This window comes from Chiloscyllium plagiosum, chromosome 4 (genome assembly GCF_004010195.1).
Source record: "Chiloscyllium plagiosum isolate BGI_BamShark_2017 chromosome 4, ASM401019v2, whole genome shotgun sequence".
NCBI lineage: Eukaryota > Metazoa > Chordata > Chondrichthyes > Orectolobiformes > Hemiscylliidae > Chiloscyllium > Chiloscyllium plagiosum.
In genome coordinates, this window is record NC_057713.1 from 91,117,500 (window position 1) to 91,131,957 (window position 14,458).

Sequence of the window (14,458 nt, forward strand, 5' to 3'; positions counted from 1 at the left end):
AGCACAGCTGTAATGCTGTCCCTTATCAAAAATGCCATTCCCCCTCCCCTCTTGCCTGTCTTTCTATCCTTCCTGTAGCATTTGTATCCTGGAACATTAAGCTGCCAGTCCTGCCCATCCCTGAGCCATGTTTCTGTAATTGTTATGATATCCCAGTCCCATGTTCCTAACCATGCCCTGAGTTCATCTGTCTTCCCTGTTAGGCCCCTTGCATTGAAATAAATGCAGTTTAATTTATTAGTCCTACCTTGTCCCTGCCTGCCCTGACTGTTTGACTCACTTCTGTTCTCAGCTTTACCAGTCTCACATCGATTTCTTTCCTCCCTATCTCCCTGGGTCCCACCTTACTAGTTTAAATCCTCCCAAGCAGTTCTAACAAATTTCCCTGCCAGTATATTAGTCCCCTTCCAATTCAGGTGCTAGCAGTCCTTCTTGTACAGGTCACTTCTACCCCAAAAGATGTGGATAATCAAAATGCCATTCACTTCAATATGTGCACGACTATGAATTAGGTTTGGAAATTAAATGACATAGCTGCTGGTTGTATAAAATCATAAGCATCTCTGATTTGTTATTGCTTTTGTGTGGCAACCAAGTGGTGCAGCAAATGCAAGTGCCAAAAAAGGCTGGTCGGAAACCATCTGATATTGTCCCTTGGGCCCACATTAATACTTATGCATGCTGGCAACTATCCTTTGTCATGGGATCAAATCTACTTTTTGCACTGAGCATCATGCAGCCCTTGGGTAAGTACCGGAGTATGAAAATGAGGAGAAAGCATGGGATAATTGTAGGCTAACTATGTCTATTCAAATTGTTGTGTAGCAGAAACAGCACTCTCACTCCTCCAGTTTTACATTGAATGCTCTTGCTCCTCATATTCTGCCTGGCCTGTTGCACTTTTCCCAGCATCACGCTATACTAACTCTGACTCTGCAGCATCTGCAGTCCTCACTTTCCCCTATTCACTCCTTTGGTGCCAGCTACATGCTAGGCTGCAGCCACATCTGCAAAGCCTGAATGAAGCAGGCTCAACTGCTCCTTAGGGGTACTGAAGTTCCCAGAGATGAACTATAACAGGTATCATTAACATATGCAAGGGGTCTATTATCCATTTTATTCAGCCATTCCAGACACCTGAATAAAGGCATGACCCAATATTGGGTCAAATACTTGTGCAAATCCTAGGGATACATAGCAGTGAACCCCAAAATTAGCTCCAGTTCCATTGATTTCACCCAATAAAATGAGGTTATTTCCATTTACACATTTACGTTGACTTCAAAAAAATGTTGAAAGATGCATTATTAATATAATTTAACAACAAAATTTGAAAGCCATTCACAATGTTCCAGGCACTAATGCATGAATGGAACTAGCAGTAGTAATTTCTGGCAGGCCTTTTTAACGAAGGCAGCATATTTTGAATTTTACAAAACATAAGAGCAAAAGAAGTACATTTCTAGATCAAAGTATTCCAGTCGCTAAATGGTTAAAATATGTATTAGGGCGCACAGTAACTTCAGGTGAATTTGTCTTTTCAACTGTACTCAATGCACATGCATTTGCTATTTACTTTCTTAAATCATATCGGAACTCTCAAAAAGTCCCAAGTGTCACCTCTGTATTCATTGGCTTATACTGACTCCAAGTCAAGCAACTCTTCACTTTTAAAATGCATATCTTTGGAGATACTTAGGTTGAAAATTCCAGAGCTTGGGGCCGCGCTGAAAGTGCAGTGATGAATGGTGAAGCCATTAAGATTTTTTTCCGATCTTTTCACAGCCTCATTTCTCCCCAACACTGAGCTCTGTGCTCATCCAATTTTAGTCTCTTGTGCATCCTTGATTTTCATTGCTCCAACACTTATAGTCACATCTTACAATTTAAACTTCTCCACTTCTCCACCTCCCTGAAGAAGATCGTTAAAACTTGTTTCCTTCACCAAACCCTTGGTCACCTGCCCTAATATAGCCTAGATGGTTCGGAATAAAATAATGTTTGATAAGACAACAATAAGGCACTTAAGATATTTAGTGTTTTAAAGGTACATTAAAAATGCAAGTTATTATTTATTTTTATGTCATTCAAACTGAACAGATTATGAATTCAGACTGTCAGAGATTCAGCCAGTAACATCTAACACTTATTCACGTCTAACTATACAATTTGTTTGATTAATTTTGCTTGAATGTTGTCAAAATTCTTCAGTGTCAAATTATACCATTAGACCATCGTCTTAATTTATTGATTGCATTCAGTGAAGCTACAAAGTAACACAAAAGTGGACAATGTAATCATAATGTGAGAAATGTGATTTTATGATTGTTTTTCATTTTCTTTCAGCCTGTATGTTTTTGATAATTGCTCTAATGAAGCAATTTGAGGTACTCTGCTAAATGCAGACACATAAAAGATACTCACATCTTCCGCTGTTTTTCTCGGAGTTTAGATGAAGCAGAGGATTGCAACACATTGTCCACATTGTTCACCTGCCTCTGTATCAGTGTATGTACCTCACTGCGTGCAGGATTTGTGCTACTAATAGCGCCAAACACCTAAGATAGATGCAGAAGAGGAAAGAGAGAAAAGAATAATAATTTTAACTTGCATTCTTGAAAATGTTCAAAGTACAGGCCCCTTATTTTAATGCCCCCACTTGGCAGAAACCAGGCTGGTGAAGATTAACAGATGCCAGTATCCCCATATTAACTGCTCCGATTAACACAGAAGCAGGATAGGCACAAGCTGTAACGCTATTGATGGAGAAAAATAAAACATAAGATAAAAAGGAATAGGAGCTAGAATAGATTATTTGAACCTTTGAATCTGTTCCATCATTCAACAAAATTTAAATCTGATCTTCTAACTCACCCTCATCTTCCTGCATTACCCCCACACTCCAGAATTCTCTGCACTCAAAAGTGGACTGTCCTACATCCTTAATATACACAATGACTGTGGCCAAGGTTGGAGTAGAGACTTCCAAAGGCTCTCAAGCCTTGAGTGAAGAGATTTCGCAGTCCTAAATGGCTGACCCTCTGACAAGAGCCAAATCCTGAGCCCGAAAAGTTTGGAATTTATTTTTCAAAATTTTGGGAACCATGATAGAAAAGGGGGCCCCTAGAAAGTCTCATAAGGGAACCAGGGAAACTGCCCTCCCAACTGGGACTCCCTACTCTTAGCAGACCCTCTCCGCAACTCATGGGCTGCCCAATCCAGTTGCTAAAAGAGCAGCTGCAGTATCTTGTTTAAACGCACCCCCAAGTGCGCTGTGTATCTGCATTGAAAGCTTTGCCAGATTTGTTCCCTTACCCTCTCACAACCCCCACCCCTGCCCAGTTAATATCAAGGCCAATATATCTGGTCACAACTAGAAAACTGTAAGGCACAACACTGAGATCACGTTCTAAACATTATCTCACTTTCAGATACATTATTAAATTTGCTGCACAAATAGAATGACTTTACTGCACCCAAGGCTGTTAACTCAGTGTAATATTTATTTTATGTAAGTATGAATAAAGTTCACAGAGAAAAAGAAAAATGCTAAAATACTTCTTAGATATCACCTCTGATTATAATGTGTGGAAAATGGAAATGTCACGCATTCAATACAAAGAGCTCCTTTGAAGTTGGAATTTAGATTGCATTACTGCTCGGGTGTTTGAGAGGACCACTAGCAACACTACTGGAATAAGGAAGTGATAGCTACAGCAATATTCAAAGAAATAATAGACACTATTAACACAAGCACAAATGTTGAATATCAGAGTGGCACCAGGATTGCTGGAGAATCATAAAAGCATACAGCACAGATGAATACTATTCAGTCCATCATACGGGTCTTTGACAGGGCCATCTTATTAAACCTGCACCCCCACCCCTTTCCCCAGTGCTGAGCAGATTTTCTTTATTTCATTTTCAAGCATTCATCTCAATCTTTTTGAAATATATGACTGAATCTGCTTTTGACTCTTTATGATGTTGCATTCTAGATTGTAACAGCTTAGAAAATTTTCAAGTCACGTCCTGTTTCACCCATTGCCCAAAATCGGTATCTTCTGCTTGACGACCTTTCTACCGATGGAAGCAGTTTCACTTTATTAATTACCAAAGCCGTCAAAACATTGAGCAGCTGGTTCAATCCCCTAACCTCCTGTGCTCCAAGGAGAACAACACCAGCTTGTCTGGATTTTCAAAGTCTTTCATTCCTCAGCGAACTCATGATTCTACCAACAACAACTTAACACTTGATACGGCTTTATAGAAACAAGTGAACAATGAAGGAATTCCAATAGCAGTCATTTTTGATGACTGACTTGCATTGCCCTTTCCTGTGTGTAACTGAAGGGACATTGTCGAGCAAAGAGAAGATCTTTTTGCACCACTTAAACATGGCAATGTCTGTCAGATTCTGGGCACCGCAAGGCTGGCTGTCCTGCTTATCCAATTGAGTACGGCAATATGGGTGCGGGAAGGAGTAAGGATATTGAAAAAAACTAGAACTTGTGACTACTATTTGAGCGTAGCTGACACATGAGAAAATTGAAAAGTCAGTTAGACTACAAAGAAGCTTCATAAATATTGCCAAACACAACTGGAAAAGAAATATAAAAAGAAAAGCGCAGGAGAAATCTGGCCGATCTGGCAGCATCTGTGGAGAGAGGCAGAGTTAAAGTTTCAATACCTCTTCAAGGTGCTGCCCGATCTGCCAAGTTTCTCCAGCACTTTCTGCTTTGATTTCAGATTTCTAGCATTTACATGCAGTAAAAGGCATAATACAGGACCAGTCAGGTGAGGATAGCATGTAAGATATAAAAGAATTCACCTGCATCTTTGTAACTTGCTGAGGTTATCTTAACTTAGAAAAATTATTGAGATAAGCATCTTTGCACAATAAATTAAAATGTGTGAGTGCTGACAAGAAGAAAACCAGTGTCTTAAAAGTGTGTGATAATGAACAAGATGGAAATCTGAACTATTAGGATAATAAAGACATTCTGAGGCAGTCTTGTGGTGCAGTGGATAATGTCCTAGCCTCTGAACCAGAAGTTCCAGGTTCAAGTTCCACTTTAGAACTTGATGCCTAAGGAAGGTGTATCCATTACGTGCCCAAACTGGCTGATAATTAACATTTGCAATGGCAGGTGTGATTCCTAAACAGCCATGTGATGCAAAGAACATTACAGCCTCCACCATCACTGTATCTGTAGCTCCTGGTTACAACATGTATGTGACAATAATCTTGCCACAGCAACTCAGGACTTCCTGAGTGAACTATAACCCATCACCAACAAGGAGATTTGGACATAATATAAAAACATAACGTCAATTAATATAACATACTTTTGCATAAAGAGCAGGTTAAGCTAATATAATCACACCTATGATATATCCATGGATGGAACTGTCATCAGATGCTGCTCAACATCTATAATTTAAAACATTATATAAATGGATCTATATAAGCCAGTGTTATTTGACTATTGATTATCCTGACTGAAATGCACACAAAATACAGACCTCACACTGAACACATTTTAACTGTGCAGTTTTCTGCATTAAAGTAAATAAACCATTGATTAATGCATGTCACTTTCAATAATCCCTATTTCATTTAGTTCAGTGAAGAGACTAGCCGATCTTAAACTTGTCCTGAATTGCTTGTGGGATTTTTTTTGTTCCTCTAATGATGGACCAGGATTTATTATGTTTTGCAACAAAATGATGCATTGAAAGATTAGCACATAATACAAAGGGAAATCATTATAATATAGCATTCTATGCCCCTCCCCCAATCTCAGAGTATTTAAAAGAGATTCATGCAGTCATTGCTGCCACATTACTATGAGAGAAACGTTATAAAGCAAACAGTGATGTAGGGTTTGTGTAAGGTTAAACTAGTTTGTTGCTATAATTCACTCCAAATCAGTGTAACCTGCACGAACCATCATGGATTTTTGACTACAAATTGCATCTAATGCAAATCAAGTTTCTGCAAGCTTTTGCACTTAATTCAAAAGATAGCACTGAGCTGGAAGCTTGCTCTTCCACGAATAGGCAACACACGGGATGATTTATTCACCATGTCCAACTTCCACAAATCGTAGGTCTTCAAGGAGGTGATTCTTTTAGAGGCAAGGACATTAATAGAATTTTTTTAAAAAGCTTCTGAATATATTTGACATTTTGGTAAGCTATTAGCAAAATGACAATTGGACCCCATTAAAAGGAGTGTATATTTTTTAAAGTTATTTTCATTAATTAAAAATTATGCTCCTCAGATGATGGATTGTCGCCATGATTAAAAAAATTTTTTATGATACACACCTTTACAATTTACTAATTTCATTGCATCAACTTAGTAACCTTAACTTTATCAAGTAGAATGGTGTTTTAAAATACTGCCCAATTTTACAGTCAGTGAAATACACGCTGTTGTGTGGAAACCTAAGAAACAATTATTTTCACACCGAGCACAATTTTGGGACAGTTTGCAAAGTCAAAACACTCACTAGTATTTCTAAGAATGTCACATGTAACATCTCCATATTTAGCTGACATTGGAAGGTAGATGAAATAATAAATATTCAATTAATTTTCCAGATTACCGTTCACTGAAATGTACAGGCCTGTTTATTTAATAAATTAAATAAATTAAACTGTATTGATGAAACAGCAGAGTTCACCTTAACCCACCCTCCTACGAAATGAACAGCAACCAGTAATTTAGTGATTCTGCATGATCAATTGTATTTAATAAAACATGCTCACAAGCTCTTCAAAATATAGTGTAATATGGATTTTCCGAACAGCATAATTTCCTAATGACCTTACAGTTAATGAAATATATATTGAGGTTTCGTTTTCATGTCATTGGTGTGTGTAATTAAAGGGTAAATATTAAAGGCGCAAATAATTTATACATTTTCTGCCAATCATTGTAGCTCCAAGCAATTCTGTATCTTACTTAAAAAGGTTATTTGTATTCAAATATGAATTCATGTTCAATACTGTGAAGCAAGTTTTGGTTTACTGATTTCAAACAATTAGGGTTGGTGATTGGAATATGCTTTTCTACATGATTTGGACAATTAAAGTTAGACTGATAATTGGGGGGGCAATAATGACCCAATCTGCCATGCCATAGTGTGCTAGGGCGCAAACCCATCAGTGTGGGAATTGTATTGACAGACAGACCAGGAAATCAAGCACAGGGGTAAAAGTAAAATCACATGAACATACAAAATATGAGCTGAAGTGGACACTGTCCCTTAGGCATGTTCTGCCATTCAATTAGATCATACCCAAGCAGTTACTCTTTTGAATTCCACTTTCCCATATATCCCGATAACATTTGATTCTCTTTCCAAACCTCCGCTTTGAAAATATTTAATGATCCTACTTCCACTGTGTCCTGAGGCAGAGAGTTCCAAGGTCACACAACCTACAGAAAAAATACTCTCATCGCTGTTCTAAAAGGGCAATCTCTGGTTTTAAGACAATGCCTGCTAGTTCTGGACTGACCCACAAGAGGGAAGACACTGTCCATGTTCACCTTTTCACATCCATTCAGGGCCATATACATTCTCTCAAGTCACTCCTCAGTCCTTTAAACTCCATTGGAAACAAATTTAGCATCTCTCAACTAATCTCATAAGACAACCCATTCATTCCAGATATTGATCTAGTAAATCTCCTCTGAACCACCGCCAACACATTTACGTCCATCATTCAATAAGGAGATCAAAACTGCACAAAGTGTTTAAAATGTGGTCTCAACAACATCCTGTATATCTGAAGCTTAATGTCCTTCTCTTATGTTTAATTCCTCTTATAATAAAGGATAGCATCCCTTATGAATTATGCTCTGTAGCTGGATACTGAATTGTTTGGCTCATGCAGTATCTCCCTCTGTACCTCAGAATTCCACAGTCATTCTCTGTTGAAGTAACACTCTGATATTTTTCTTCTTCCTTCCAGAGTAAACAGCTTCTCCTTTTCCCTAAGTATACTCTGTCTGACAGATTTTTGTTTTTGCTCCCCTCATCTAATTCATTGGTGTAAACTGTAAAACGTTGTAGCCCCAGCATACACCTTGCAGGACTCCACTCATCGCATCCTGCCAATCAGATAAGTACAAACCTATGCAAGCTCTTTATTTTCTGCCAGCCAGCCAATCCTTTGTCAATGATCTTGTCTTATCAACTAAACCAAGAGTTTTTATACTCAGCAATCATCTTTGATTTGGCACCTGAACAATGCCACCTGGAAATCCAAGTACACTATGTCTACAATCTCCCCTTTCTCCACAACTCCTTAAAATATCTTTTGATGAAATGGTATCTGCACATGACAATTCTCCCTATTATCTGCCCTGGTCAATGACAAAAAGACTAGAAAATAATAAAAGTTGGATATTCATAGGCCTTTAGGCACTGGTATTGGGTTTGAGTGCAATCAAACTAATGAGAAAGGGTTCTGTATCCTACATGAAATGAGTTTCAGTAGATAACCCAATTCCCATGAAGCAATATAGATTATATAAACCTGCTGGTAAACTTAGAAACATAGCAAATAGGAGCACCAGGCCATTCGGCCCTTCGTAAGGCCCTGCCATTCATTACGACCATGGCTGATCATCAACCTACCCTGTTCCTGCTTTATCCCCATACCCTTTGATCCCTTTAGCCCTAAGAGCTATATCTATCTCCTTCTTGAAAACACTCAATGCTTTGGCCTCAACTGCCTTCAGTGGCAGAGATTTCCACAGGCTCACCACTTTCTGGGCTGGTGTATAGATCAGGTTCTTTCTCAAGACTAACATCACTCAGCCTTCTGAGCAGCTTAAGAAGCCTTAGAGAACTGCACAAGGGTGATGCAGCCAAATTCCCAATGAACATCTGTGAATATCAATCAATGGGATTCATTTTGAACATCTGTGCCTCAGCCAAGTAGTGACGGACACGATTAGGAGCAGGGTAGGCCACTGGGCCCTTTGAGCCTGCTCCCCCATTCAGTACGATCATGGTTGGTCTAGTTATGGAGTTAACTCCAACTTTTTGTTTGGCCTGTCCCATAACCCTTAACAATCTTATCTATTAATAATCTATCTAAATCAGCCCTGAATAAATTCAAAAACTCAACAGGAACATTGGACAGACAGTTAAGTGCTGGGGCTGACAAATGTCATGTCTTGTCTTATGCCACAACTCCTTATAAGATGTTCATGTCCCTAAATAATATTCAGCTCTCTGATGTTTTAAATGAATAAGGCTCCTCACCAATCCTTTGTGGGTGGTGTGGTGGATATAATGATTAAAAAAAGCTTTTTTTTTGCAAAAGCCACAAATCAAATAAAATTGATGAAATTAAGTGTGCTTATATGAGACAAATGAAATGGAGATGCCATCTGTTTAAAGGTGCTGATGTGCAGTTTCATTGTTTTGATTTAAAATTTAGACTAATATAGGCCAATAAAAGGGTAAACTTCCTTCAACCGCTGCCAAAATGTCTAGTGTTGCTATTAAATTTGTCTACCTCAGATTCAGCTGAAGAATAGCTGAAGAATACAGGCAGGCAGCAATGTTTGCCAGCCTGTCGAGCTAGCTTATGAAGCAGGATTCATACTCAGAATTTTGTTGGTAGCTTCCAGGTGTTGTTTCCAACATCTAGGAAGTGATGCAATAGATAATTAAAACAATTTGAAATTAGGGCTTCGATCAAAAAATGAATTTTGGTTCAATCATCAATTCTACCATGTGTGTGGTCAAAGACTCCATGGTTTAAATCACTGGTTGTATGTTAACAATAACATCATAGCGACTAGTTGTATCAATAACCAAGCTATCCACATAAAGCATTCAGACAACAACTCAGAATTGGGCTCCACTATTATAAATAGTGGCCACTTGCTTGGTGCTATACCTACATGCATATGGGATTAAATCTGGACTGGTTCCCTAATAAATAAAGAATGTGTTTCAGACGGATTTAATCTGAAAGAACTGACTAACAACACTGCATAGTTTCATCAGTGAGCTCACTTACTTGTCTATAACGGCTAACAGCGAGAGGCTATGTTTGTTGGTGAACAATTTTATTGAGGGATCAAAACAGATTATCCCATCATATTTACATTGCTGTTTGTGGGAGTTTGCATATATTGACTGTTGCATTTCTCACATTATGCAGTGACTACACTTCATTTCACTGGGTGAGAAGTGCTGTGGAACACCCTGCGGTTCTGAACAGTGATAAAGGCAGTCTTTTTATTTTAAGCTAAAAATGAAGTAATACAGAAATTTAATTACTTGGCATCATGGATTAGAACAGTGAAAGGATGACAGTGTCATCGCAGTCCCAGATGTTGCTCTCTCATATGACAAACAGAGAGAGGGTGTGAGTGATGACTGGTGATGAGTATAACCTGAGGGTCACCACATCTCAGGTAACGGGTGAAGTCAAGAAGGCCAGGCCATTTTCGTGACCTCAGCTGGTACAGGCACTGAAGACACTATTGGCATCACTCTGCATGGCAAACTAGCCATCCCACCAACTGAGCTAACTGGCCAATGTCATGCGAACAGATGGTCAGTTTGCCATTGAACAAATAAAGTCAATAAATGAGAAGAGTTTGGATAGTTAAAATAAGACCAATATATCAGAAGAATAGCAGAGTTAGTGTTGAACAATTATGCTCAACCTTGCAGCCTTACTGAGCAGTTGGAAAGACTGAGATGATATCTACAGAAGACTGTAGAAAAAAAGCCTTCGAGATCTGCTGAAAAAATTGCATCTACATGGAGACTTACATAGAATAATAACAGAAATAAAGTATATAAGATTAAAATCTGCTGGTCATTCATTCAGAGCTCCAATGGATTTGTTTTCAGAATGATGTTCTGGAAAGAAAATCGCTGAAATAAAATAATATTTGGTCAAAAATTGAATGTAATGCTGAACTTACACAGAAAACAGCAGTTTCTGTAAAGGAAGGATGAGAGAGGGGAAGCTAAAACAGTAGGGGAGAATGTGAGGAAGAATTGGTGGGGTGAAGAAAAGGAAGATGAATGATGAAATGGTAGGAAATGAATGAAGGAAAAAGGGGGCAGAGAGGATGGAAGGAAGGACGGTAGAGGGAAACAGGGAGAGGGAAAGGGGAAAGGAACAGCAGGACTGGATAGCAGTAGGAAAATGTTTGCAGAAGTATGGTTAGGAATGGGAGAATGAGTTGGGATTGCTCAGAGGGTGCATCCAGGGCAGGGAATGAGGGATGTAAATATGGATTTTTGACTATTTTGTAAAGTAAATAGTAAGTCCTTTTATTGGCCCTTTGCCAATTCTTCCTTTCCAAGATACTTTACTGCACTGGTTTCAATAGTTCAATTACCTATTGCCCCACTTATAGTCTGCCAGTATCTCTCCTTTCCCTCGCTACCCCTCCTCTACCATTATCCCACCCTGCTACCTTGCCACTTATTCCTTTCTGTTCTATCTGCCTGCCCAATCAGCTGACCATGCCAATGAAGGGCAGCTGATCTTTGCATTACTGGTCAAGTTTCTGAGATTGAGCGCTATGAAGAATAAAACAGCCAGGTTCTTATAATGAATAAAACATCCAATGCAGTCCATTCAAATATATATATATAACTGTACTTACGCATTACATACACTAGTAACTGCAGATGAGCTACTACTGTAGAATAAAGGTTAAAAAGAAATTCATGTAACAGCTTATTTGCATTTAAAATGGGGGAATATTTTATAAAATATTATATTGGAAAATTATATGTTGACATTCAAAGAATTCCCAAATAGCAATTTGAGCATTGTCATTTATATTAGTAAACCCAAAGTTCTGAGGATACCTTGGCTTCTCACTCACGGAAGTCAAAGAATATTGGGATGTAGGGAAAATGAAAGTCACTTGCTTTTTGTCGTTGTCATTCGCTGAGTATTGCTCCAATTTTGATCGTAGGAGGTTAACTTCAATAGCCAGAAGGCAGTGGAGAATAAAGCCAACACCAATAGTTTCCTTGCCTTGTCCTATTGTGATACCATGGTTTGACCTATTATTAACAATACTGAGATAACAGTACACAGAAGAATTTTAATGGTGCTTACGATCAGTACGCTGTATGTGCAGTGGTCAGCAAAACAAATAGGAGACAGAAAAGTAGTTCCAGGGATGCTAAGAGCATCAGGTTCCAGAGATAGTAAAGGACAGAGGTTAAAGGTGCCTAAGATGATAAAAGGAGAAAAATCATTTTAACCATGGTAGTAGAACCCAGTCTCTGTAACTGAATGCTTGCTTTCTCCCATTGATGTATAACTATGGTGGATGGGGAATTTAAATCTTGTTGGTCTTGGACACCCATATAGTTTGAATCAGTGACTTACCACTCAGATTTCTTTTTTCAATTAGTAAGATAAAATCTGTTACAACATATTATTTATCTTAAAACTTCCTTCCTCAACAATTAACTATTATTACCGGGGAGGGATGCCTTAAAATAATAAACTGTGCAATACTGAATTTTATTTCTTCATTTCAGAATTTATTCTTTAGTAGCCAGTAAAGGATTTGACCCCCGTTCCCAGTACACTCGTGCTTTCAATCCCTATTTGCTTTTTTTTAAATTTTAAAAACTTCTTTCTCCCACTAGCAATAGATAATCTATTAGTGGTAAAAAGAAGTATTAATTAATTTTCTTTAAACCAAATTCCCCAGCGGTTCAAATCCATCCCTTATTATCTATAAGTTCATTCAAATCCTGCATCTGCCAGTTGGGACTTTTTTTAAAAAAAGGTTCTTTTTAAAAAATGTAGAGGAGTTTATGATAAAAGAATAGACTTAAATTGTCCATTGCCATTTGTGTTAACAGGAAGTCAACAGAACCCAGATGGGATAGTATCAAGAATAGACCATTTAATCCCTTAAACACATTCCGCCTTCAATTAAATCCTGCTAGTCTATATTGAACTCCATTTACTTACCTTACATTACATAACTCTGAACATTTTTGCCAAACAAACATCTATTAATTTTAGTTTTGAATTTTCAATTGTTCCCCAGCCTCATTTCAACAGCCATTTTGGGTGGTGGTCAGGTAACTTAGATTTGTACTGTCCTGTGATCCTCTTCTGCAGAAAGGGCCTGGAAGTCAGCTTTTGCTGAAACGTCGGAAAGACTATTATCAAAGATGGGCTGTAGGCTGCCCAACACCTTGCAGGCAGTAGGTGGTTGATTTCCTTTATCTGAATGGCACCCAGTCCTCAAAATTGTTTGTGCTTCCATCCTAAATCTCTGGGGTGTTAAAGCTCTTTCCTCATGTCACCAGAACTTTTATATACTACTTTAAATGATGAAACTCTCCCTTCAAGATATTTAAAAGCTCTTCAGTATTAGAAAGGGGCTATCTTATATCAGTATGAAAAACTCATTTTAAAAACAGTAAAATTCATTCGCTGCAAACCTTTTTTTTTAGATTGACATTAGTGTCGTACTGAATGAAGAGGAACACGTTTTTGCAGCAGGATTTTCCCAGCAACCTGGAGACAGATTGAAGGAGATCAGAGTCAAGATGGAGCCTGAACTAACTCTTCAGAAGCTGGCATCCCATCACCAATCACCCTTTATTTACAAACAACAATACATTTGACAATAACATTGCATCTCACTGAGCCAGGCATTCAGGCGGCCCAATATCCCTGACATTCATCCTTTTATGTCAGCTAAGGCTCCCTGATTAGGCTAGTTTAATGGACCCAATCAGGGAACTCATATTCTATGAGGTTCAGCTGGCTGACCTTGCTACAATCACAACAGAACACAAATACAGTCCAGATTGGCTGGGAACTAAATCGGCTGCCTGGAACTCACTTACCACATGATCAGCATATTTCTCTTGAAAAGTACAAATGTTGCTTCCCCCTTATGTTGGTATTTCAGGTGACTTGTCCTGATGAGTGCAAGATGAAAACTGTTGGCAAAATCTTTTTTTTCAGCAACGCTTAAGTTGTGTACTAACTTCATTCCACTTCATAAAGTCATAGAGTCATACAGATGTACAGCATGGAAACAGACCCTTCGGTACAACCCATCCATGCCGACCAGATATCCCAACCCAATCTAGTCCCACCTGCCAGCACCCGGCCCATGTCTCTCCAAACCCTTCCTATTCATATACCCATCCAAATGCCTATTAAATGTTGCAATTCTACCAGCCTCCACCATATCCTCTGGCAGCTCATTCCATACATGAACCACCCTCTGCATGAAAAAGTTGCCCCTTAGGTCTCTTTTGTATCTTTCCCCTCTCACCCTAAATCTATGCCCTCTAGTTCTGGACTCCCCGACCCCAGGGAAAAGACTTTGTCGATTTATCCTCTCCATGCCCCTCATAATTTTGTAAACCTCTATAAGGTCACCCCTCAGCCTCATAATTTTGTA

General features: G+C 38.6%; 1 protein-coding gene across 1 annotated transcript in view; it reads right to left on the reverse strand.

Annotated features, from left to right (window-relative positions):
* ofcc1 (orofacial cleft 1 candidate 1) overlaps positions 1-14,458 on the reverse strand; it is a 217,079-nt gene that overhangs the window by 11,518 nt on the left and 191,103 nt on the right. The window contains exon 13 of the mRNA XM_043689352.1: positions 2,425-2,558. Within this exon, the coding sequence (XP_043545287.1) occupies positions 2,425-2,558 (134 nt within the window). The remainder of the gene's footprint in view (positions 1-2,424; positions 2,559-14,458) is intronic.